The sequence below is a fragment of the Coregonus clupeaformis genome, chromosome 36, assembly GCF_020615455.1.
Source record: "Coregonus clupeaformis isolate EN_2021a chromosome 36, ASM2061545v1, whole genome shotgun sequence".
In the NCBI taxonomy this organism is placed as follows: domain Eukaryota; kingdom Metazoa; phylum Chordata; class Actinopteri; order Salmoniformes; family Salmonidae; genus Coregonus; species Coregonus clupeaformis.
In genome coordinates, this window is record NC_059227.1 from 17740463 (window position 1) to 17763248 (window position 22786).

The 22786-nt window shown below is 46.5% G+C and overlaps 2 protein-coding genes across 4 annotated transcripts in view; one reads left to right on the forward strand and one right to left on the reverse strand.

The window, feature by feature from the left end:
- The window catches only part of LOC121552786 (centrosomal protein of 85 kDa-like), an 89091-nt gene that overhangs the window by 31585 nt on the left and 34720 nt on the right, over nucleotides 1–22786 (forward strand). The window contains exon 3 of the mRNA XM_041865817.2: nucleotides 7320–8047. Coding sequence (XP_041721751.1) covers nucleotides 7320–8047 — 728 coding nt within the window. The remainder of the gene's footprint in view (nucleotides 1–7319; nucleotides 8048–22786) is intronic.
- On the reverse strand, nucleotides 8538–18071 carry LOC121552787 (cardiac phospholamban). Of its 3 annotated transcripts, XM_041865818.2 has the most exons (3): nucleotides 17772–17909; nucleotides 10566–10917; nucleotides 8538–9926 (listed from the first exon to the last, which is right to left on the reverse strand). In XM_041865818.2, the coding sequence occupies exons 2-3, from the start codon at nucleotides 10721–10723 to the stop codon at nucleotides 9917–9919; spliced, it is 168 nt and encodes a 55-aa protein (XP_041721752.1). In that variant the 5' UTR covers nucleotides 10724–10917; nucleotides 17772–17909; the 3' UTR covers nucleotides 8538–9916. The 3 variants fall into 3 exon arrangements, 1 of the variants encoding a protein (XP_041721752.1); XR_005997299.2 differs by lacking the exon at nucleotides 10566–10917 and having other exon boundaries at nucleotides 17772–18071; XR_005997300.2 differs by lacking the exon at nucleotides 8538–9926 and having other exon boundaries at nucleotides 10898–10983; nucleotides 17772–18071.

Sequence of the window (22786 nt, forward strand, 5' to 3'; positions counted from 1 at the left end):
GAAATGTGTCTTTAACCCAACTCCTCTGAATCAGAGAGGTGTGGGGGGCTGCCTTAATCAACGTGGACATCATCGGCGCCCGGGGAGCAGTTGTTGTTGGGTATTAACTGCCATGCCGGCTCAGGGATTCGAACCAGCGACTTTTTGGTTACTGGCCCAACGTTCTTAACCTTAACCTAGCTGAGTCAGGGGTACAGAGGGCCAGGGGGTCTAACTCTCTGGGCTAACGGCACTGAGTGAGGCTCTAGACTGCATAGAGAGAGGCAGAGGTTAGCAGTGCTATGCTAACTGCATTGCGTGCTAGCTAGGTGACACAGGCTTGTTTAAATGATACGGCCTATTTGTAGTCTCTGTGATGGTAAAGACACAAGCTGCTCATTAGCTTAGCATAGAGATGAGTACCCTGCTGTAGGACAGATGGAGAGGCAGAGGGAGATAGAGAGAGAGGGGGATGAGAGGTGGTGATGTGTGCTTTAGCAGCGAGATGAGTCTACGGTGAGAAGAAGGAGGGGGAATACTCCTCAGTGACACGAGTGGATGGGGGGATGAGAGCAAGAGAGAGAGAGAGAGAGAGAGAGGGGGGGAAAGAGAAAGAGGAGTGTGATTTATGAGTGGTTGTGCCACAGCAGGGGTGCTGAGCAGCGCATTGCGGGGACGGGGTGACACACATTCCATCAGTTTCCTCCTTCCCAAACCTCATCATCCTCTAAGATGTATGGGGCAGTACTCCTCTATCTAGCTCTATCTAGCTCTATCTAGCTCTATCTAGCTCTATCTAACTCTATCTATCTAGCTCTATCTAGCTTTATCTAGCTTTATCTATCTTTATCTAGCTCTATCTAGCTCTATCTAGCTCTATCTAGCTCTATCTATCTATCTCTATCTATCTCTATCTATCTCTATCTAGCTCTATCTAGCTCTATCTAGCTCTATCTATCTCTATCTATCTCTATCTATCTCTATCTATCTCTATCTATCTAGCTCTATCTAGCTCTATCTAGCTCTATCTAGCTCTATCTAGCTCTATCTAGCTCTATCTAGCTCTATCTAGCTCTATCTGTCTCTATCTAGCTCTATCTATCTCTATCTATCTATCTCTATCTAGCTTTATCTAGCTCTATCTCTATCTATCTATCTCTATCTATCTCTATCTATCTCTATCTAGCTCTATCTATCTCTATCTAGCTCTATCTAGCTCTATCTGTCTCTATCTAGCTCTATATATCTCTATCTAGCTCTATATATCTCTATCTATCTATCTCTATCTAGCTTTATCTAGCTCTATCTCTATCTATCTATCTCTATCTATCTCTATCTAGCTCTATCTATCTCTATCTATCTCTATCTATCTCTATCTAGCTCTATCTATCTCTATCTAGCTCTATCTAGCTCTACATTCTACAGCTGACTGTTACTGGCTGTAACTGGGCCAGGGACACAAATGAGCCGTGCACACCCATCCATCCTGCTGGGGAAAGCAGGCCGTGTGTACAGGGACCGGTATCTGGGACTCCATGGCTGTGATTGTGATTGTTAGAAGCAGGAGCATTGTAAGGAAGCTCTCCCCAGCTATGTGAGCTGTGGGGGGGAGAGCTGAGTACTACCAGTCCCAGGCTTCTGTAGGCCTAGACCCCATCGCTTGCCGTCTTTCTCTGTCTCTGTCTCTCGCCGAAGCAGTACTGCACAGCGCTATATTTTAGCGCGAATGCTGCAACTGAAGTGAAATCCACTGCAGTGCACTCTTACTCCCTCCCTCTCTGTCTCTGTGTCTCTGTCTCTCTCTCTCTCTCTCTCTCTCTCTCTCTCTCTCTCTCTCTCTCTCTCTCTCTCTCTCTCTCTCTGTGTCTCTGTCTCTGTCTCTCTCTCTCTCTCTCTCTCTCTCTCTCTCTCTCTCTCTCTCTCTCTCTCTCTCTCTCTCTCTCTCTCTGTGTCTCTGTCTCTGTCTCTGTCTCTCTCTGTCTCTCTCTCTCTGTCTGTGTCTCTGTCTCTGTCTCTGTCTCTCTGTCTCTGTCTTTCTGTCTCTCTCTGTCTCTGTCTCTCTGTCTCTGTGTCTGTCTCTGTCTCTCTGTCTCTGTCTCTGTCTCTCTGTCTCTGTCTCTGTCTTTCTCTCCAATATCTCTCTTTTGGCCTGTTTTTCCTCTATTGCTGTAATGCAAATCAGAACCAGATGAGTGTATTCTGGGTGCATTAACCCCCCGGTCTGGAATGACCATCCATCCTGTTTAACTAGACTTCTATGAAAACTTGAGGCTTTTCAGTTACTACCTCCTTACCTATATAAGGGTGGAAAACACAGACCCTCCCAACTTCCCTTCTTATATTGTGTCATGAATAACAGTTGTTAAAATGTGAGTATGTGTGTGTGTGATTTTTTTTTAGGCTCTTGCCCCTCTTTGGTTTCATACAATAACATCTGAAATCCCTCTTAATAAGGCCCAGGTATTTAATATAGTTTTATTCAAGCCTGCTGGGCCTCAGAACTCTGTGTAGTCTTTCAGAGCACCTTTTGTGTACTTTTCCTCCAATAACAAGCTTATTGGCATTGTTTACAAATGTAATGCCACTCCCAAACTTGTAAAAGCCAAATGTTCTCGGTTATTTCTCCTCTTTGTCCTGAACATATCCTCCCTGCCACCAGTCCTGTCACCACTCTGTGGTGTTATCTCTTTGTGGTTGCTCCCTGGTAGCCCACTATCATATCACTTACCGTCAACTACTGTACATGGCAGCATCATCAGGCTGTCAGAGATGGTTGTCAGTGTTAACATACTGCCCTCTGGATTTCCCACATGGACTTTCCCTTCTCCACTAGCCCCCCTTGCTGTACCCTACCTCTCAGTGCTTAGTGTGCTGTATAGCCTTGTAGTGTTTCCATCCAGAGTGGCCCAGTTTACTCCAGTAGCCATTGGAATGCCCAGGCACAGTCAGTCAGTGTGGTGCGGCTGAATGCCTTTCCAGGTTGTTAGCGCTCAGTGTAGCATGCTTCCAGAGCCTCCAGATGGCTTGCAGTGCAGGAGAAGCTAACGGCTAGCCTGTTGTGTCCAGTTGAGCAGGTCTGAGTCCCAGCCTCCAACAGTAGCCATCTTCTTCACTTTGAGCCATCACGCCTTCCAGACTGCCTGTGGGAGGCTGGTTTAGTGGGTCTGGAGGTCTGGTTTAGAATAACCCCGTCCCAGACCAGGTTATTGCAAACAGCCAGCTAGGGGAGGAAGTGTGTGTTGTGTGAGACTTGGAGATTTGAGTGGCAGTCGGTCCTGTGTGGAATGCACTGTCTCAGAGCCTGAATGACTTGCTCTAGCTCCACCACTCCTCAACCCCCAGCCCCTCCAGCTGCTCTGGGATTTGCCCTGACACACACTAACAAAGGAGCACTTTGTCAGAAACTCAACTAGCCGCGTGCCAGTGTCTCTATTAGCGCCCTGACCTAATGGTTTCTCGGGGCTCAAGGTGAGCGGGAACTGAAAACCCACATGGACCAACAGAATCTGGGTGGTTTGGTGGCATGACAACAGGGTCTGTCTCAGTACCTAGTCAGTCAAAGTAGGCTACTTCAATACTTGTAAACCAGTGCAACTGACCTCCATTCTGAACTAACGTTGCTTTCAAAATATTGCTGACAATGTTTTAAGTTGATTGACCTTATAACTCAACCAAGGATAAAATCATAATGGATCATTTAATGCATCCCCCTGTGCCCTTTTTGCCCATATTTGACAACATTCCGGTCGTTAGGCATGTGCGTTTGGGGGATGTGATGTGCTGATGTGTGAATGGCACTAATGACTAATTTGACGTGACGTGGGCTGACAGAAGGACTGCTCTGTCACTGCCCTGACTGGCTGGCTCCTCCTCCAAAGCTGTCAGGGTACAGGGCAGTCAGTGTCCTTGGCCTGCAATGCTCTTTTTTTGCCAGAGGTTCTTTGGACTCTCTGTTTTTCTGGTCATCAATCATTGAGATTCAGTTGAAGGGGACATTACACTACACAGGGGTCTGTGTTGGCCAGGAGCAGTTCTGTGCTGCCTGTACTGGAGGACTGTGGGATGTTGGAGGACTGCCCTGGCCTGTCACCCTCAGGCTGGTCCTCTGTCCTCCTCGTCTGGTGGCAGATCGTTGTGCGTTAGTTTAGCCAACTCCTCAGTCCTCTGTGGTGTAAGTTACCATGCCAACTGTATTTCTCTGTATAAGGGCATGACAACAAATGACAAAGAAGTTGGCCCGGAGCTGAGACAAGCTACTGTCCACCCACTCTGCCCCAGCTTCCAGACTCCTCTTTCCCTGTCTCTGTGGCTTACTCTCCCCTACTCTCCCTCTTCCCCCAAACAAAGCCAGGCTACTTACAGTACTTCTGGAAGAGTTGCAGAGTCCTCTAGTTTTAAGAAGAAGCACGGAAGCCCTGGTGGAGGCTTTGATGTCTTGATATTAGTCTATTTCTGTACATGATGAAAGTTGGATATGGGCCACTGGTGGTTGCATGGTTCCCATGATGTGCTGATGTAATGGGCTGAACTGATTATTGGTTCGGATTCCACTCCTGCCATACTCATGGCTAGCTAATGGCTGTATTTTAGTGCTAAGGTCTACAGTAGGACTAGTCCATAGGGTTCTTCCTATTAATTACAGAATGTGGCTTTAAGATATTATACTATCATACATTTTCAGACGTGATCTGGGGAGCTAATATGTCTTGCTTTGGTAGTTTAGAATGGCTCAGCCAGTCAGCCATAAACACAACCTTTCGTTTCCCCACGGTGTTTCTATGTGTGTGACTGGCCGTGTGTGTCCTATGAATCAAATCAAATTGTATTTGTCAAATGCTTTGTAAACAACAGGTGTAGACTGACAGTGAAATGCTTACGGGTCCTTCCCAACAATGCAGAGAGAAAGAAAGAAATAATAACATGAGGAATAAATACACAATGAGTAACGATAACTTGGCTATATACATGGGGTACCAGTACCGAGTCGATGTGCAAGGGTATGAGATAATGGAGCTTGATACAGTATGTTCATATAGGTAGGGATAAAGTGACTAGGCAACAGGATAGATAATAGATAGTAGCAGCAGCGTATGTGTAAAAATAATTAGTGCAAAAAGGGTCAATGCAGATAGTCCGGGTAGCTATTTGGTTAACTATTTAACTAACTATTTAGCAGTCTTATGGCTTGGGGTAGAAGCTGTTCAGGGTCCTGTTGGTTCCAGACTTGGTGCGGTTGCAGAGAGAACAGTCTATGACTTAGACCTACTGCAGCCTTCTATGAACCAGGACACATGTTCAGAAAACATCATGCCCCGGGTGGCAGGTAGCTTAGTGGGGTAAGAGCGTTGTGCCAGTAACCGAAAGGTCGCTGGTTCTAATCCCCGAGCCGACTAGGTGAAAAATCTGTTGATGTGCCTTTAAGCAAGGCACTTAACCCTAATTGCTCACGTAAGTCACTCTGGATAAGAACGTCTGCTAAATGACTAAAATGTAAATGTAATATGTATTGGAACACTCTGTGCAGTACTATGTTTAGAAGAATCACTCTGAAGCACCTCCTTTGTTCCCAAAGTCTGCAGTTGCCAGGCAAGAAACTTCCAATAAAGTTGTGGTCATGTACAGTGGGGAAAAAAAGTATTTAGTCAGCCACCAATTGTGCAAGTTCTCCCACTTAAAAAGATGAGAGAGGCCTGTCATTTTCATCATAGGTACACGTCAACTATGACAGACAAATTGAGAAAAAAAAATCCAGAAAATCACATTGTAGGATTTTTAATGAATTTATTTGCAAATTATGGTGGAAAATAAGTATTTGGTCACCTACAAACAAGCAAGATTTCTGGCTCTCACAGACCTGTAACTTCTTCTTTAAGAGGCTCCTCTGTCCTCCACTCGTTACCTGTATTAATGGCACCTGTTTGAATTTGTTATCAGTATAAAAGACACCTGTCCACAACCTCAAACAGTCACACTCCAAACTCCACTATGGTCAAGACCAAAGAGCTGTCAAAGGACACCAGAAACAAAATTGTAGACCTGCACCAGGCTGGGAAGACTGAATCTGCAATAGGTAAGCAGCTTGGTTTGAAGAAATCAACTGTGGGAGCAATTATTAGGAAATGGAAGACATACAAGACCACTAATAATCTCCCTCGATCTGGGGCTCCACGCAAGATCTCACCCGTGGGGTCAAAATGATCACAAGAACGGTGAGCAAAAATCCCAGAACCACACGGGGGGACCTAGTGAATGACCTGCAGAGAGCTGGGACCAAAGTAACAAAGCCTACCATCAGTAACACACTACTCCGCCAGGGACTCAAATCATGCATTGCCAGACGTGTCCCCCTGCTTAAGCCAGTACATGTCCAGGCCCGTCTGAAGTTTGCTAGAGTGCATTTGGATGATCCAGAAGAGGATTGGGAGAATGTCATATGGTCAGATGAAACCAAAATATAACTTTTTGGTAAAAACTCAACTCATCGTGTTTGGAGGACAAAGAATGCTGAGTTGCATCCAAAGAACACCATACCTACTGTGAAGCATGGGGGTGGAAACTTCATGCTTTGGGGCTGTTTTTCTGCAAAGGGACCAGGACGACTGATCCGTGTAAAGGAAAGAATGAATGGGGCCATGTATCGTGAGATTTTGAGTGAAAACCTCCTTCCATCAGCAAGGGCATTGAAGATGAAACGTGGCTGGGTCTTTTAGCATGACAATGATCCCAAACACACCTCCCGGGCAACGAAGGAGTGGCTTCGTAAGAAGCATTTCAAGGTCCTGGAGTGGCCTAGCCAGTCTCCAGATCTCAACCCCATAGAAAATCTTTGGAGGGAGTTGAAAGTCTGTGTTGCCCAGCGACAGCCCCAAAACATCACTGCTCTAGAGGAGATCTGCATGGAGGAATGGGCCAAAATACCAGCAACAGTGTGTGAAAACCTTGTGAAGACTTACAGAAAACGTTTGACCTGTGTCATTGCCAACAAGGGGTATATAACAAAGTATTGAGAAACTTTTGTTATTGACCAAATACTTATTTTCCACCATAATCTGAAAATAAATTCATAAAAAATCCTACAATGTGATTTTCTGGAATTTCTTTTCTCATTTTGTCTGTCATAGTTGACATGTACCTATGATGAAAATTACAGGCCTCTCTCATCTTTTTAAGTGGGAGAACTTGCACAATTGGTGGCTGACTAAATACTTTTCCCCCCCACTGTATTATAGAAATGTATGTAGTTTGAATAAGTAAGATAGTTGAAAGAGTCCACCCACACACTGTTCCTCTGTTCTCCTCCTCTAAAGTATATTTGTGGTTCCCTCTCTCCTGTCCTCTAGACCACTCCAGCTCCAGCACCACCTTGTCCTTCCAGCCACTGCGCTCCCAGGGTGCCATCCCCACGGCCCACATCATGCCCTCGCCCTCTTCCGGCTCCAAGCTCAGCACGGTACCCTCCCCTGGGGGCAGCCCCTGGTCCTCCTGCCAGCTGCCCTCGCCCCTCGACAGCCCCCTGGACATGAAGGACCCCCGGCCCGTCCGCCGCTGGGCCTCCCTCACCCGCCTCAGTGTCCAGGAGAAGTCCAGCCCCGTGGGCCGGGCAGCGTACTGCACTGACCCCCACGGCTCCCTGGACAGAGGGGTGCTCTACGGTTACAGGCAGGACCCTCTGCGCCCCACGGACCCCTACCTATCCCAGGGGCTCCACCTGCGCTCCCCAGGGGCCGAGGCCAGGTACAAGTACCCCCTAAGTACTAAGACAGACTCTCACTCTGCCTGCTCATCCCCGCTCAAACCCAACACCTTAGACCTGACCTACAGTGCCTTACCGGAGACCAAGCACCCTGGCGTCGGGCTGACGGTACCCAGCCAGAGGGGCCTGCCGCTGGGCCACCAGGCAGTAGGAGGGTCCCCCATCCAGCCGGCGGTGAGGACCCAGATGTGGCTGAGTGAGCAGATGGAGTACCGGCCTCCCGGACCTGGGCCAGAGCAGTGTGGGGGCTTGTCGGCCTGGCAACAGGAGCAGCAGCAGAGGGAGAGGCTACGGCAGGAGGTCGAGCTCAACCAGGTGAGAGGAGGGGATGGGGAAGTAGGCTAATGTATCTGTCAGACAGCTAGTCAGGGGACTCTGTCAAGTAAACTGAAGGATGTTAGTTAGTTGTTGTGGGTGTTAACCTGCCAGATTTTCAGCACAATATGTGGTGAGTCTGTACTCGAAGCTGGTCAATACTTACCTCCAAATTGTGCACTTTCATGTAGGACTAAATATGAGAGCATAGCGCCCTCTGTTGGGCTTCTGAATCATTGTCGTTTATCCTATACATTTACATTTACATTTTAGTCATTTAGCAGACGCTCTTATCCAGAGCGACTTACAGTTAGTGAGTGCATACATTTTCATACTGGCCCCCCATGGGAAACGAACCCACAACCCTGGCGTTGCAAGCGCCATGCTCTACCAACTAAGCTACAGACCAAAGATACAAGTTGCACTTCCATTCCATAATTTTAATTAAGTAATGAAGTCGTTACAATTTTCAATGAAGACAGTCAAATGCTTTATAGTTTGTGTATTTTATCTTTATTTTATAACATTCTTTACAAAATGCAGCATGACATAAGAAAGTGTAAAGTGGAGCCAGTGCCGGCAGACAACAAACAACAGTTCTGCAGTAGTCATGCATGTTTCATCTTCAGACTGTAGAGAGCTTCTCTGTGTTTAGCTGGAGGTGGTTGGTGTACTCTGTAGCTATTCATTACTCTGCCAAAACAAATTAATGAACTACTACTACTACGGAACACTAAAACATTTGCACGACAGCACACAATTATGTTAGGATATTGTAATAACAACTACTAGCCAGAGTGTGGATATGTTTAAATTCATATATTGTGTTCAAAAGCAACCAGAGTCTCCAAAAGGAAGGACCCTAGGCTTCACTCAACAGTTACTCTGTGATTTCAGCATACATAACTTACATCACACAGCAAAGGACTGTGTATGGCTTTAATCATTTTCTGTTACATTTCAGTTGTCAGTTGCATCATGCGTGTTCTGTGCTTTGGTCCTAATAGCTTTGAATAGTCAGTGACTGTGAGCGTTAAAGCTTTGAAAATCTTTTTCTCTATGGCTCATATAAACCACAACTCTACAATGAGGATCAGAGAGCATGGATTTATCGCTGTGTTGAGTGCCCTGGCCAGAAGTAGATGTGGTGCAGTTTGGTGATTCTACCACTAGAGGGAGGTAAACTAACCGTAAAGGAGGGCATTCTATTGATCATGCCATGTCAACATTATTTAAGTTCTCTACCATCTGTGGATGGAGTTTCATTCTCCTGTCAATTCATATTTTTAATCTTGCCATCCCATTTAACGATCTCATGGAATCCCAGACTATTTTCTGCTCTCCAAAAGCTCACAATGTTTCTGTTCTACTCCAACAGGTTCAATGGCCTTTATTCTGTGATTTTGGATGTGAACTGTTGAATAATAATTAGTTGAAGCCATGGTGTATTTATATGACCAAATCAGAGGTAGAGGGACTCCCATCAGACGCTGTGGCCCTTGGGGACTGGAATTGCTCAACCTATCCCATGAGGTCATACTGTATGTCAGAGGTTACATGAGTTTGACCAGGACAAGCATGAGGAGCAGCATGATGACGATGAGCAGGAAGTTGAGCATCAGGTTGAGACCGCGGTTGTTGACCAGGTCCATGGTTTCACTTGACATGGAGAGGCTGGGTTCAGGCTGCAAATGCCCCAGGCAGAGTGATCAATTCTGGGCAAAGCTCTTCAGTTAAGAGGGGTTTTCTGGAGTCCTCAGGAAGACCAGTGATGGAGATGGTTGGATGGATGGATGGATGATTTGATGGATCGTTACCTCCCCCTGCTTAGCCCTCGCTGTGGCTGTGCTGTGCAGGTTGTTGGTTCAGCTACAGAGGTCTGGGGGGGAAACAGGGGCCCAGTGAGACACTGGTACACTTACACAGACATACACGTGATCATCACACACATACAAGTCAGATTCCCTTGGGTTAATATTGGCAGTAAATGTATTTTGTCTGTGTGTGTGTGTGTGACTAGCCCAGTGTAGCCAGGTGGCAGAAGGGAGCTGTAGGCGCTGAGTTCTAGTGAGGGGTGGCAGAGGCACTGTGGTGGTGACATGCTGTGGATGGTTCTAGTGAGGGGTGGCAGAGGCACTGTGGTGGTGACATGCTTTGGATGACAGACCTAAAGGAGGGTGACGTGTGTGACACACAACTGACATATACTGCATCTGGGACCGACCATCTTCTACTCCAACTCACACACTGCAACTTTATAGTGTTATAATGAGTGATTATATATGTGTAATTAAAATCATGCAGAATTGAACAAACTCTACAAAAACAGAATCTGATCTTATTATACACAAATTCCTTTAAATGTAAAACCAGTTTACAAAATATTTGGATAATCTATATGTTTGCCACCCAATCCCCTCCCCTCCAATCCCCTCCCCTTCCATTGTTTGGCCCTCTTAAGAGGTCATGGCCCTGTTGGGCTGTAGTCTGGCCCCTCCCGGCCCCCTGAGGCCCTCACATCAACAACACGATGATGTAGATGAGCAGCAGGCAGATGAGGATGAGGCTGAAGTTGACAAAGAGCTCCTGCATGTTCTGCTTGGCCTGGGGGGGCACCTCCACCGCCATGGAGGCCCTGCGGATGGCCGAGCGCATCGTGTGCTGCACCTTCTCCATGCCTGGGGCTCGGTGCTGGGCAGTGAGAGGGCGTGAAGGGGCAAGAGTGCGCTCTGGTGGTGGCCGGAGGTTAGTGCAGGACAGATAGACAGAGAGGTGGTGCAGATGATAGTGTAGTGGTGGGGTGGGTGAAGGAGGGAGGTGGTGGAGGTGACAGGAGTGGTCCCGGTGCCCAGGGGTCTGGTGGAGCTGAGCTGGGGGTAGGGGGCAGCAGAGAAGGTGGAGTCAGTGAGCATGCAGAAGACACAAACAGAAACACACTGTGGAACGGAGTCAGAAGGAAATGATCAGTCACATTCTGTTCATTATTCACTGGTTGAACTGGAGGACACATTGTTTTCCACCCTCACCCATCATAGCCAACAAAATGAATAATAATCAAACACCACTCACTTTGGGGGCCCCATAACCTCCGGCTTTATAGTCTATCACAGATCTCCTGTCCCTAGTGATTCTGCTCTCTAGTCCGGTGTGTTTGGACTGCTCTGCCCTCCTCTCAAGGGCAGACGACACAGAGAGGAGGATAGTAGATTGATGATAAAATGGACTCCAACCTCCAGTCTTCCGCTCTATAAATGATATTTTCTGGCTGGCTGGATTTGGCCAATCTTGTCTGAACTTGTGAAGGATGCACCGCTATTTTTTCTTAAAAGGAGAACGGTTTTGTACTTTTCTCTCTAAGAGGTTTATAAGTTGCTTATCGAGTCAGGAGCTAGATTTGAAGAGATGTTTGTACCGTGGATGTTTCAGTTTGGTATTCATGGTGTATTTGGTTTCTTTTCAAATGTGCCTTTGTATATTTTGGTATATTTTAATACAGGGTTCTTGACGGTTGTGATGCTGTAGGTGGATGATTATATGTGGAATATGTACTGCAGCAGCTTTAGACATCAGATAAATGAATATCCCACTTCTCTGCTGTGTCTCTGACAACTTTGGAGATAATGGGAGTTGTATAAGGTGTGTCCTATTCATCTGGCTTCACCGCATTATCTCAGCCAGTGCATAATATGGAAGGAAAAAACCTGCTGGAGATCGCACGCCTTATCAGAATGCACACTTCTGACTGGAGATTCCATTCAAACCTCTCAGTGGCTGAGGTGGTGCTGTTTAGGAGATTACTGTGGGTAAAACTGTCTGCCATTTTGTGCCGAGAATATGTGCACTGCATTGTGATCGTCAGAGCAGCCCCACTTCTCTCTAGTCCATCCAGACAGGCATTAGCCCTCCTTCCAGACTCCTCTCTCCCCACAGGGGCTCCTCAGTGATGGGCGTGCCCAGGGAAAGTGAGGATCTGTGAGTCACTCTCCCAGCTCTTCCCCTGGGCCCTGCTGGTACCCTGCCTCTCCAGAGGAGAGGGGAGGGAGAAGTTAGGCGAGGCGGTGGCTGGGCCAGCTGACGACCTGCTGACAGCAGTTATCTGCCCGGCTCCAGCTACGTGCCAGCGGGTATTCTTAGGGCTGACCTTTGGCTATCTCACAGGGGTGGAGTCCATTTCAACTCTAGCCAAACCTAAACCCCTCTTAAACATGCCTCTGACCTGACCCCGTGGACACCACCAGTGAGGAGGGAGGGGAACTGGGAGAGGGGTGCCAAGCATGGGCAGAGAGCAGGAGAGTGTGGATTTAATGGGTAAGGATGTTGAATCTGAGGAATCTCTAGTCTTGATAATAAATCTGTGATGACTAAGGGCCTTTCCTCTATCCACTATAGCACTTGGCTAATCACTGTGATCACTTGCTCTGTGATCTCCTATAGATCTCTGCTACAGAGCCAAAAACACTAAGAGAGCAGTCTGTCTCAGAGCAGACAACGAACTCTCAGCTCATAGAACATTATCTTTGTACATTTCTCATTTTCTGGAGTTGTTGTTTACATTCCATTGTGGTTGAGAGGAATGCTCGGCTATTTCCTGCTGTTCTAAGGAGATCACTAGTGGCCACTTCACTGGAGCCCCCAGCCTGAGAGACACTGAAGGGGACACCGGAGCCTCACCCTGGTAATTAACGCATGACAACATCGAAGATGAGTGGCCATAGAGCAGCATTTCAACACCAGATGCCCCCAAGCTTCCAGCTCTGGAGTGGTCATGATTGTTGCCACCCTCATGTCAAGACAGGGGGGCATAATAAGTTCATTAATAATAAGGTCTCCCCTGGCACCACTAAACATGTCACCATCTACTATTCACTGCACCCTGGGTTCACCCACCCACCCTTACAAGGGCCTTCTGAAGGGGAGGCCCAGAACCCAGCTTGATGAAATGCCAAACTAATAGAAGCTGTTATTGAAACTAGGGGTGTGCCGAATAGTTGGACAAAACGAGTATCATGGAGAATTTTCTGAATACGATTATGACACAGGTAATTTTTGTAATTATCCGTGATCGGAAAAAAGTAAATTACAGCTGCCAGCACGCATCTCTTTCAATCAAACAGTGTGAAACGCTGTGTGCTCTAAACAACTATTGGCTAGTTCTTCTGTCTGTCAAGAAACGGGGCGGGTATTAGTTGAGCCTGCTGCAACGATTGGATTAGGACAAGCCGCTCTCCCTCAGGGCTCATTACCCCAGACAGACGCGCGGCTCGGATTCACTCACTCACAGTCACTCGTCTCGGAGCACAGTCTTCACTTCTCCAAACATCGTGTATGATTCAGAATCCGTAGCTAGTCATCAAAGCTAGACTTTGCTTAGGCCATATGGTTGTTTTTGCCTGTCAACTTGGCAGTAGGCCTACTTTGTCTGTCCGTATAATTATTCCATTGCTGACGTGGTTATGTCGTGATCCAAGCCCATGCTTGCTTGCTATTGTTATTTATTCTCGCCCAGGTACGGTTACTGAGCGACAGATCATTAGATAAAAAATGACAAATGTAGATAGTTTATTTTGATTGTACAAATGTTGTGGCATAGGCAAAGTGTCAGGAGAGAGATGTTTTGCTCTTCTCGAAAGTCAAAGTGATTACGAATATGAGTATGACGAGATCGGTACACCTAATTGAAACCCAACGGGGACGTTGTTTGGATTTAAAACCCAAACCCACCATTCCTCATCATAAAAATGTCTGCATGGTTCTAAGGACCCAGTGGGTGAAAAACAAAGAAGAACATTAAATCTAATCAAACCTAAGAAGGAAATCCTTCTGAAGCCTGGCAGAAGCATTCCCAGGCCAATAATGTTCATGTTTTTGTATTTTCTGTTCTCTTGGCATAGTTGCTGTGATAATAAAGTCATCTGAAGGCAGGGAGAGGAAAGCTTCCAATAGACTTGGCCGTTAAACGGAACATTCCATGATGGCGTCACACAGCAATGTACATGGAACTGGGCATCACTGTGGTTGTTTGGCCCAGGAGAGGGCATTAGTTAGTGCCCTCCACAGGCAACAGTGGGTTAGGGTTAGGGTTAGGGTTAGGGTTAGGGTTAAACAGACCCAATTACAGAACATACAGCAGTGTGAACTGTGGTCAATGAATGGACGACTAGAAAATGTCTGTTCTATTCAAACAAAAATCCTCTTCATATCAACCTCTTCCACCTAGTAATATTGAAATATAGGATTACAATGAATATGAGAAATGATTACAGGTAGGCATGGGCAGTATACCATGGTATTTGGAAATAGACACGGGATGGTTTTTCAATACCATTGAAACCAAATTTTGCAATAAATGTTAATATTTGTAGCTACTTTTTAAGTAAATACCTGCAGTCAACTTGTGCAATACGTTAGGAGATAATGCAGATTTTGTTCTTCATTTCACCTGTCACATTATTTTACATTATGAAGCTTATCGGAGTTCCCCAGCACAGTTGAGCCAGTCACGTGTTAGCTTGTAAATAGCACAACAGGAGAAAGCGGGAGCAGATGAGTCCAGCTGTGTATTGACAGGGTTGAGTTTTAAATTAAAAGCCAACAGTGTTTTTATGCTTCAATAGAGTGATCAGAGACGTGCATCTATAATTTTCCTTCACAGAAAATACATTAGTGCAACACATTCGGCAGAAAATAGCTTCATTTTCATCAGATGACAACAGAAGTGCAACACTATTTGGCTGGCAGACACACAAGTAAATGAGCTTACAATGAAAAAGCAAGGTCTTTTTTTGCTAAAAACGATGCATGGCCATCATATTTCTAATGTTTATTATAGAAACAATGTAACCAGCTACATTTCCTAATGTTTTGCTTAAAGTTAATCGTGCATTTTACCGGAGAAAAGTAGGCTGGCTACACCAAGAAAATAACTGGAGAAAAGTAGTCTTTTGATTGAATGCCTGATATTTCTTCTGCATTTTATAGTTTATTCCTGCTTGAAAAGCAAAGAATTCTACGTTAGGGCGACCACTAACTGTAACTAGCTAGTTATCTAAGTAAGTGGCTGAATGAATAAGGTCAGGGGTATCAGCTTTCTGCCATGTTTGAGAAGTCAAAGCCCTTTGAATTAGTTATCTGTACAGCTGCCACTGCAGCTTGAATTCCTTGTGTTTTTCTCCTCTCCTTCGTTTTCCTAGACCATGTTGCTATGTCCATAATAGCAAAGTTAGCCAGCATATTGGTGTTGAGAACAATGCGGTGGAGGCAGCAGCGGAGTTAGCAGACAAGAAAACAGCCCTTGCCTTAATTGTCTAAGAAAAGTGAGGAGAGAGGAAACCCCAAATTAATTAGGTCTATAATCAATAGCCTAACTGTTAATTGTGCTTGGCTTTATAAATCATCCATATATATCTACAGAAATAAGACAGATCCTGATTCTGTTGCCTGTTTGAGTGTTTGTTTAATAGCCTACTGATTCCGTGAACACCAAGCCTCACGCAACAACAAGTCAGATAAACAATTTCACAGATTTGTCTGTGTTTAATCTTTGCTATGCTGTAATAAAGGCTTTACACTTTTTTTCTCTCGTTAGAACAGCCTCTCTGGTATTACTTATAATTTATTTAGTGTTGTTTACACTGTTCCAAATTGTCCGGAAAATAATATTTATAATAATAATAACCCTTATTTTTCTTGATCTCCTTCTTATTGTTATTATTACTATTATTATTATTATAATAAGTAATGTCATTATCATTAGTAAGCTTAGTATAGCAGCCTTGTATAACCACCATAGAGCTGTAGGCCTAAGCACGCATCCTGTTTAGTCTTAATACCGTAACTTACTTAGGCATATATTTCAATATTTATATAGGCTACTGTATCAATCAATCATTCATTTGTTCATGTCATCACACAGCATACGAGTCATTCATGATTTGAAATGCAATCAAGCATTTTAGTTTTAAAATAAAATAACAAAGCGAACCTTGAATAATTAGCATAAACAATCATTAACCGTTCCATTTCGAAAATTGCATTCATGAATGAATGCGACAGTTTTTAGTCTTTGCTGTAATAAAGGCTTTACCCAAAAAAACTTTACAACAGACTCTCTGGTACGTTTAGAATTTATTTTGGGTTGTTTACATTGTTCCAAACGGTCAGAAAAATTATATTGCAATCTAACAGCACCTGTTTTGCACACATAATATGCACGCAGCATTAGCTCCTTACCTTATTTTTCTTTATCTCCAGTATTACTAGTCACATTTATTCCACATCTGACTTCCCCTTTACCTCCTGAGCAACCAGTTAACTTTGTCACGTCCTCTGCATCCATTTTGTTTGTTATAACCAATTTATTGATGTGATTATGATATACTATAAGTCAGGCCCTATTGGTCATGTGCATGCGATGCATACATGTGTCAGGTAAAGAGAGCAAGGGTTGAGGGAATAGGGAATGTTTTTCCTAAACAAATGAGGGATTTCGGTAACAGAACCTTTCAGCCAGAAATGGCAGTAATTATGTTGCAGCTTCAGCACCACGGACAGCGTGATAAACACTGTTCTGTGGTGGTCGCTGCAGCAGGGAGTGCTAGTCGGGTGCTAGTCACACTGTCACTCGCTGTCATTTTTTTTACACAGCGCTGCAAGTCTGAGCCCGGCCCGGCACAATCAAATCGATGTGGTTGGACTACCTCTAGTCATTATTTCATCAAACAGTGCGCTTAAAGCATCAGACAAGCTCAGTGCATATAGTTGATTTGATTAAAATACATAGGATGTGTCTATATATGGAAAAATACATGTTAAATTACAACCAATCGATTGATCAAAATAACATATATATGTATAACTTTGTGAGCCGGATTGCCCGTCTTTGCAATTCGTTTATATTCGTTTGCGCTCGTTAGCCTATTTAGCTAGCAGCCGCCATGGAAAGTTGCTATTACTTGTGCTAATTTTGTTAGCATTCTGGTAATAGACGCCCAATGGGCTTTTATTTGCGTTTTTGGCGCCCCCTTGTGTACTAAGCCGGTAATACCGTAAATCCCGGTGTGAGAGAAGGGCGGTATAAGGATATGAAAATCTGGATACCGCCCAACCCTAATTACTGTTTGGTTCACTGCACTGAGGCAAGCCAGAATGGGTCATTTCATGATACAGGTGTGTGATCTCCTGTTCTCTCCTCCAGTGTGTGGTTTGTTGGTTGGTGGTAACATTTTCTTGTCCACAGACTACCTTTGTATCCCGTCGGCTCATTTCAATAAATGCACATTTCAGGCCTTTGCCAGATGCAAATGTGTGTGTTGTGGATAGGTCACGGCTGGACTCTGATTCGTGTGTGTGTCTCTAGCGCTGTGCACTACTTTGTATGTTTAGACAGGAGGACAGTTATGTTCAAAACTGTTTAGTCCCAGACTGCAGTTCACCATTGTCTCAGGATTTAGCCTTGATAACAACACTATTGACAAGTATAACTTCTCAAGTATTTTTGTGAGTTTCTTTATCTATTTGAACTCCTATTAGAGCTGGACCTGGTGATTACATTTAAGATACTTTTTGGAGCCCTCCAAAAATTCATTTTCTTTTAGTTTCAAATGAATGTAGATACTATAATTTTAGCCCACGTTTAGCTGGAACAATATTACCTTTTTTTCCTCTTCACCTTACTACAGAAAAAGTTGACATTCCCATAGAGAAATCATCAGGATTGTGTTCTTACCTGCTCCAGCGGGGTGGATGGATTGATCGATAGATGGATGGATAGATTCTGCTCTGGAGGTCACAGACAGTCTGGTGAGGAGGCTGGGAGAAAGGCTGTGGGTCCAGCAGGCGAGAAGGTTCTCTGGCAGCTCTCTACACTATGTCACCTAGTTTATGGGAGGAAAATCAGATGGGCGGAGAGTAGAGAACAGAGAGGGGGAGAGAGGGAAGGGACAGAGGGATGTAGCTGCCTGGGGGGGGGAGTGGTATCACTGGTATGTGGTCTGTTGATCCTTCTATTGTGGAAGAGGTTGGCATGGATGGGCAGAGCCAGTGGCCACCCCTCTCACCTGGCATATATAGGTTATTACCACTGGGTTTGATGTGAGCAGGACTGGTTCTCTTCCTCCCTCTCTAGGAGGAAGCCTGCTGCTGGAGGACCTAAACCATCTGAAACCCCTGAGGAGTTTGATCTGTGTGTCTTCACAATCTTGTCTGCTAATTAGGTTACACTGGGTCATTCTGAAATTACAAATGTAGCCTGATTATCACTCATGAAAGTCATGAGCAGCCACAACTGAAAGGCACAATGTTGTGGTTGTTGTTGGTTTTTCAGGAGAATTTCCATGAACGGCTGGCTATATTCTGTTGCTAATTACACGCTGAAATGACAGTGTTGCTGTTGATGTTATTTTTCTCTCTCAGGAGAATGAATCGGGTGTCCTTGGAAAGTCTCCTGAGAAAAGAATCATCAACAACATTACTTAATTGTTTCTTATTGAGAATTCATTTTGACAGCTGCAGTTTGTTCTCTATCAGCTTTTCTGGCTTCCATTCAAACAGGTTTGGATGGCTTGTCTCAAAGCTCCAGCTCCAGTGTGTGCATGCTTCCTAACCCACATAGACCCTGTTTGTGTTTGAAGGATTGTCTATTGCTGTTTCATGCAGTCAGTCCTCTATGCCGCTGTATCAGAGAAAACACAGTGGTCATCAATCTCTCCAGGGACTCTGGATCTGGAAACTTTCCTGCACAGTTTTTCAGCCCCAAAACAGAAAAAGATATCCTGCCTTTTTGGCTCTTCTGTCTTCCTTAAAAGGAGCTTTGAGCTGGGTCTTGACTCGATCAAAACAAGCTCCAAAATGGCTGTTGGTTTGGAGAATGAGGAAGGGCGAATGGGGCGAATAACGTTAGGGCGACATGCTTCGTCCCTGTTTCCTCTGCATCGGTGGGTACTGTTCTTGGCACCCCCTCCTGCGGTGGCACAGGTATGCCCTCACATGCTGGATGCCAGCGGTCGGTGCCTTTCATTAGAGGTTTAATGAAGCATGTCACCCGAGCAGGGGCATTGTGTGTTTGAGCTGTGGCTTACCGATTGTACTCTCCACACACACACACTGGAGTGGAGAAACAAACCACACACACACTCCATTCATACCTATCTCTGCAGGGCATTGTCCCAAAGCTTGCTATCCCTGGGGGGGTAGGAGAGAGAGAGAGAGCCACATAGGTGTATATTGGAAGCTGTTGTTTAGCTAGTTCATTAAAGTCCAAGCACGAGTGTGGGTCTCGTTAACTGTGACCTTCTGTGTTCTTTGGGTTGGTTTGCAGCCTGTGCTTAGTGCATGTAACAGCCGTGTGTATGCGTACACACACAGAGAGAGACAGGTAATAAGCAGGTCACAGTGCGTTGCAGCTGGCATGGCGGTGCCCTCTGGCTGTGTGTGAAGGCCAAGGCCATGCTTTAGGAGCAGAACATCCACGTCTCTCGGCTCTGTGTCCCAGACCACACCGCTCTATCCCTCACCTGTCAACACACTGACTCCTCCCTGCTTGATGCCCTATTGTTCCTTCAGGCTCTCTCTCTCTCTCTCTCTCTCTCTCTCTCTCTCTCTCTCTCTCTCTCTCTGTCTCTGTCTCTCTGTCTCTGTCTCTGTCTCTGTCTCTGTCTCTGTCTCTGTCTCTCTCTCTCTCTCTCTCTCTCTCTCTCTCTCTCTCTCTCTCTCTCTCTCTCTCTCTCTCTCTCTCTCTCTCTCTCTCTCTCTCTCTCTCTCTCTCTCTCTCTCTCTCTCAAAATTCAATTTCAATTTAAGGGCTTTATTGGCTTGGGAAACGTATGTAAACATTTGTGCAGGTGTGCGTGTTCGTACGCATTCACACACACTTTTAACCTTTTACACTTGTGACAATTGGCCTATATGGATAGGGCTAAATTGACATTTGTATTACAGAATAAATATGAAATGCATATGCAAAAGCATGGTAGCAATTTAAAGGGGACAGTTTGGAGATTATGGGAATAATTATTAGACCAAAGTTGAGGACACAACAGTTCACCGGACACAAGACTGAATCCAAACATTACACTGTGCATTTTACATTAGTGTAATTTTCTGCGCATTTGTTGATAACGAAATCTGAAAACATTCTAGATACATTGTGACACTCTGGCTCCATGGACTTTGTTTATTGAGCCAGGGTTGTTCATTTTCATTGTTTGGGTGTATTTCTATGTTGGGTATTCTAGTTGTTCATTTCTATGTTTGGTGATTGTTCTTGATTAGTCATATGACTCCCAATCGGAGGTAACGAGTGTCAGCTGTCGGCTCGTTATCTCTGATTGGGAGCCATATTTAAACTGTGTGGTTTCTCCTTGGTTTGTGGGTTTTTGTTCCTTTTCAGTCAGTGTTACTGTTGGACTTCATTGAGTCGTCTTTTGTTTGGTTACGTTATTTCAATAAAGTCATGTTTCTTGGACACGCTGCGCTTTGGTCCGCTTCCTCTATTAACGACGACCGTGACAGAAAAACCCACCATAAAAGGACCAAGCGGCGTGTCAAGCGGCAACAGGATCCACCTACACAGGATTTATACCCACCCATAAAGGATTCATGGACATGGGAGGAGATTCTGGATGGTAAGGGGCCTTGGGCACAACCGGGAGAATATCGCCGTCCTCGTGAAGAGCTGGAGGCAGCTAAAGCCGAGAGGCGGCGATATGAGGAGGCAGCACGGAGGCAAGACTGGAAGCCTGTGGGTACTACCCAAGAATTTCTTGGGGGGGGGCTAAGAGGGAGTGTGGCGAAGTCAGGTAGGAGATCTGCGCCTACTCCCTGGACTGACCGTGGAGAGCGAGAGTACGGGCAGACACCGTGTTACGCAGTTGAGCGCATGGTGTCTCCTGTACGCAGGCATAGCCCGGTTCGGTACAGTCCAGCTCCACGTATCGGCCGGGCTAGATTGAGTGTTGAGCCGGATGTCATGAAGCCGGTCCCACGCAGCTGGTCACCAGTGCGTCTCCTCGGGCCGGCGTACATGGCACCAGCCTTGCGCATGGTGTTCCCGGTTCGCCCACATAGGCCGGTGCGGGTTATTACACCTCCCCGTACTGGTCGGGCGACGGGGAGCATCAACCCAGGGAAGGTTGGGCAGGCTCAGTGCTCAAGGGAGCCAGTACGCCTGCACGGTCCGGTATTTCCGGTACCACCTCCTCGCTCCAGCCCTTTACCACCAGTGCAGACACCACGCACCAAGCCTCCTGTGTGTCCCCAGGGCCAAGCATGCCCTGTTGCTGCTTCCCGCACTAGCCCTGAGATGCGTGTCCTCAGCCCGGTACCTCCAGTTCCGGCACCACGCATCAGGCCTACGGTGCGTCCCCAGGGTCCAGCATGCCCTGTTGCTTCTCCCCGCACTAGCCCTGAGATGCGTGTCCTCAGCCCGGTACCTCCTGTTCCGGCACCACGCACCAGGCCTACGATGCGCCTCAGACGGCCAGAGTCTGCCGTCTGCCCAACGGGGCCTGAACTGTCCGTCTGCCCAACGCCGTCTGAACTGCCCGTCTGCCCAACGGGCGCCTGAACTGCCCGTCTGCCCAACGCCGTCTGAACTGTCCGTCTGCCCAGCGCCGCAGGGAACTGCCCGTCTGTACTGAGCCTGCAAAGCCGCCCGTCTGCCATGAGCCTTCAGAGCCGTCCGCCAGACCGGAGCCGCTAGAGCTCTCCGCCAGACAGGAGCAGCCAGAGCCTTCCGCCAGACAGGATCAGCCAGAGCCTTCCGCCAGACAGGAGCAGCCAGAGCCTTCCGCCAGACAGGATCAGCCAGAGCCTTCCGCCAGACAGGATCAGCCAGAGCCTTCCGCCAGACAGGATCAGCCAGAGCCTTCCGCCAGACAGGATCAGCCAGAGCCTTCCGCCAGACAGGATCAGCCAGAGCCTTCTGCCAGACAGGATCAGCCAGAGCCTTCTGCCAGACAGGATCAGCCAGAGCCTTCCGCCAGCCAGGATCCGCCAGAGCCGTCCAGCCAGGATCCGCCAGAGCCGTCCAGCCAGGATCCGCCAGAGCCAGGCAGCCAGGATCCGCCATTCAGTCCGGTGCTGCCCCTCAGGCCGGTGCTGCCCCTTAGTCAGGTACTGTCCCTTAGTCCGGTGCTGCCCCTTAGTCCGGTGCTGCCCCTTAGTCCGGTGCCGCCCCTTAATCCAGTGGGGTTTAGTTGGGGGGTGGTCAGGTGGAGAGGGCTACGGAAGAGGATAGTGACTAAGGTGGGGTGGGGACCACGACCTGGGCCAGAGCCGCCACCATGGACAGACGCCCACCCAGACCCTCCCCTAGACTGTATGCTGGTGCGCCCGGAGTTCGCACCTTTAGGGGGTACTGTGACACTCTGGCTCCATGGACTTTGTTTATTGAGCCAGGGTTGTTCATTTTCATTGTTTGGGTGTATTTCTATGTTGGGTATTCTAGTTGTTCATTTCTATGTTTGGTGATTGTTCTTGATTAGTCATATGACTCCCAATCGGAGGTAACGAGTGTCAGCTGTCGGCTCGTTATCTCTGATTGGGAGCCATATTTAAACTGTGTGGTTTCTCCTTGGTTTGTGGGTTTTTGTTCCTTTTCAGTCAGTGTTACTGTTGGACTTCATTGAGTCGTCTTTTGTTTGGTTACGTTATTTCAATAAAGTCATGTTTCTTGGACACGCTGCGCTTTGGTCCGCTTCCTCTATTAACGACGACCGTGACATACATTCAGTAACATGATAA

Excerpts from the sequence above, each read along its gene's own strand:
- LOC121552787 (XM_041865818.2), bottom strand. The coding sequence starts at position 10,723 with ATGGAGAAGGTGCAGCACACGATGCGCTCGGCCATCCGCAGGGCCTCC.